Genomic DNA, 1,449 nt, shown 5'->3' on the forward strand with positions numbered 1-1,449 from the left:
CAGCCAGGGCTATACAGAGAAACCCTGTCTCGAAAAACCAAAAAAAAAAAAAAAAAAAAAAGTCTACGTGTGTTAAAATCAAAACTATCACCAGGCAGTGGTGGCAGGCGTACACCTTTAATCCCAGCACTCAGTGGGCAGAAACAGATGGAGCTCTGTGAGTTTGAAGCCAGCCTACTGTGAGTTTGAGGTTACATATCGAACTCTAGGACAGCCAGGGCTCTGTTACACAGAGAAACCCTGCCTCAACCAAACCAAACAAAATAAAATAAAATAAAATATGTCTAAAACTGTCAGAGTGGGACTGGAGCACTAACACCCTCACGCCCATCTTGGCTGCTGGGGTCCCTTACCAGCTCCTGGGTGCGCCGACTCTGCCGGGCTTTCCTCGTGAGGCGTCCACAGAGGCCAAGGCAAAGGGAGGACGCCAGCAGCACTCCCAGGTCAGGTGCCACCAGCCTGGTGGTGTTAAAGATGTCCTTCAAGTCCAGCCTGTGAAGGGCAGGGAAGCAGAGTGGGCAGGGTGAGGAGATGTGAGACTGTCCTTAGGATTCAGCTCACAGAAGGTGCAGAGGGAACACAGATCTTACCTTGTAACCCCTATGTGTTGAGACACCTTCGCCCAAAGGCTGCCTGTAGAGAAAGGGCTTGAGGAAGGCGCTCCCAGGCCAGGCAGAGTGCCCAGTGGTTATTCCTGTGAGGCCCGGGGACCCTGCGGGCATGACTGCTAGGGACCTCACGTAGGACAGAGTATCAGCGATTCAGGAATGCTGAATCTGTTGCCTTTTTTTTTTTTGTTTTTGTTTTTTTGTTTTGTTTTGTTTTGTTTTGATAGTGTCTCTCTATAATAATCCTGGCTGGAACTTGCTATGTACACCAGGCTGGCCTCGAACTCACAGCGATCTTCCTGCTTCTACCTCCCAAGTGCCATGCCTGGCTGGAAAATGCCTTCTTTACAGACAGGGGAGCTGAAGGCGGCCAGGTAGACTCATGCTGCCTGGTTGGTCCGTTGGTTGTGATTGGCAGGACAGCGGGAACTCTCAGGCAGGCAGGGCTGGATATGGCCTAGGAAGCTGAACTGGGCTCCAGAGTGGTAGAGACTTGAAGCCCATAAAGTTGGCATCAGTCCCTGCCTGACTAGAAGGCAGGTGCCCACTGGAGACACTGTGCATAGATACAAGGGCAGGGACACTAAGGACAGACAGGGACACTGAGGACCCCTGGTGTTACACAGACATACACTAAGCGACAAGCAGGCACAGAAGGAAGATGTTGACAGGTGGACACCAGAAGCCTTGAGGCCGGACTGGAGAAATGGCTTGTCGGGTAAGGGCACTGACTGCTCTTCCAAAGGTCCTGAGTTCAAATCCCAGCAACCACATGGTGGCTTACAACCACCCATAATGAGATCTGAATCCCTGTTCTGGTGTGTCTGAAGACAGCTACAGT

General features: G+C 51.5%; 1 protein-coding gene across 3 annotated transcripts in view; it reads right to left on the bottom strand.

The window, feature by feature from the left end:
* Piezo1 (piezo type mechanosensitive ion channel component 1) overlaps positions 1-1,449 on the bottom strand; it is a 71,460-nt gene that overhangs the window by 24,242 nt on the left and 45,769 nt on the right. For all 3 annotated transcript variants that reach the window (XM_021220234.2, XM_029532426.1, XM_029532425.1), the window contains exons 4-5: positions 591-633; positions 354-492 (exon numbers count right to left, since the gene is read on the bottom strand). In XM_021220234.2, the coding sequence (XP_021075893.1) occupies positions 354-492; positions 591-633 (182 nt within the window). The remainder of the gene's footprint in view (positions 1-353; positions 493-590; positions 634-1,449) is intronic.

Source organism: Mus pahari, chromosome 20 (assembly GCF_900095145.1).
Source record: "Mus pahari chromosome 20, PAHARI_EIJ_v1.1, whole genome shotgun sequence".
In the NCBI taxonomy this organism is placed as follows: Eukaryota; Metazoa; Chordata; class Mammalia; order Rodentia; family Muridae; genus Mus; species Mus pahari.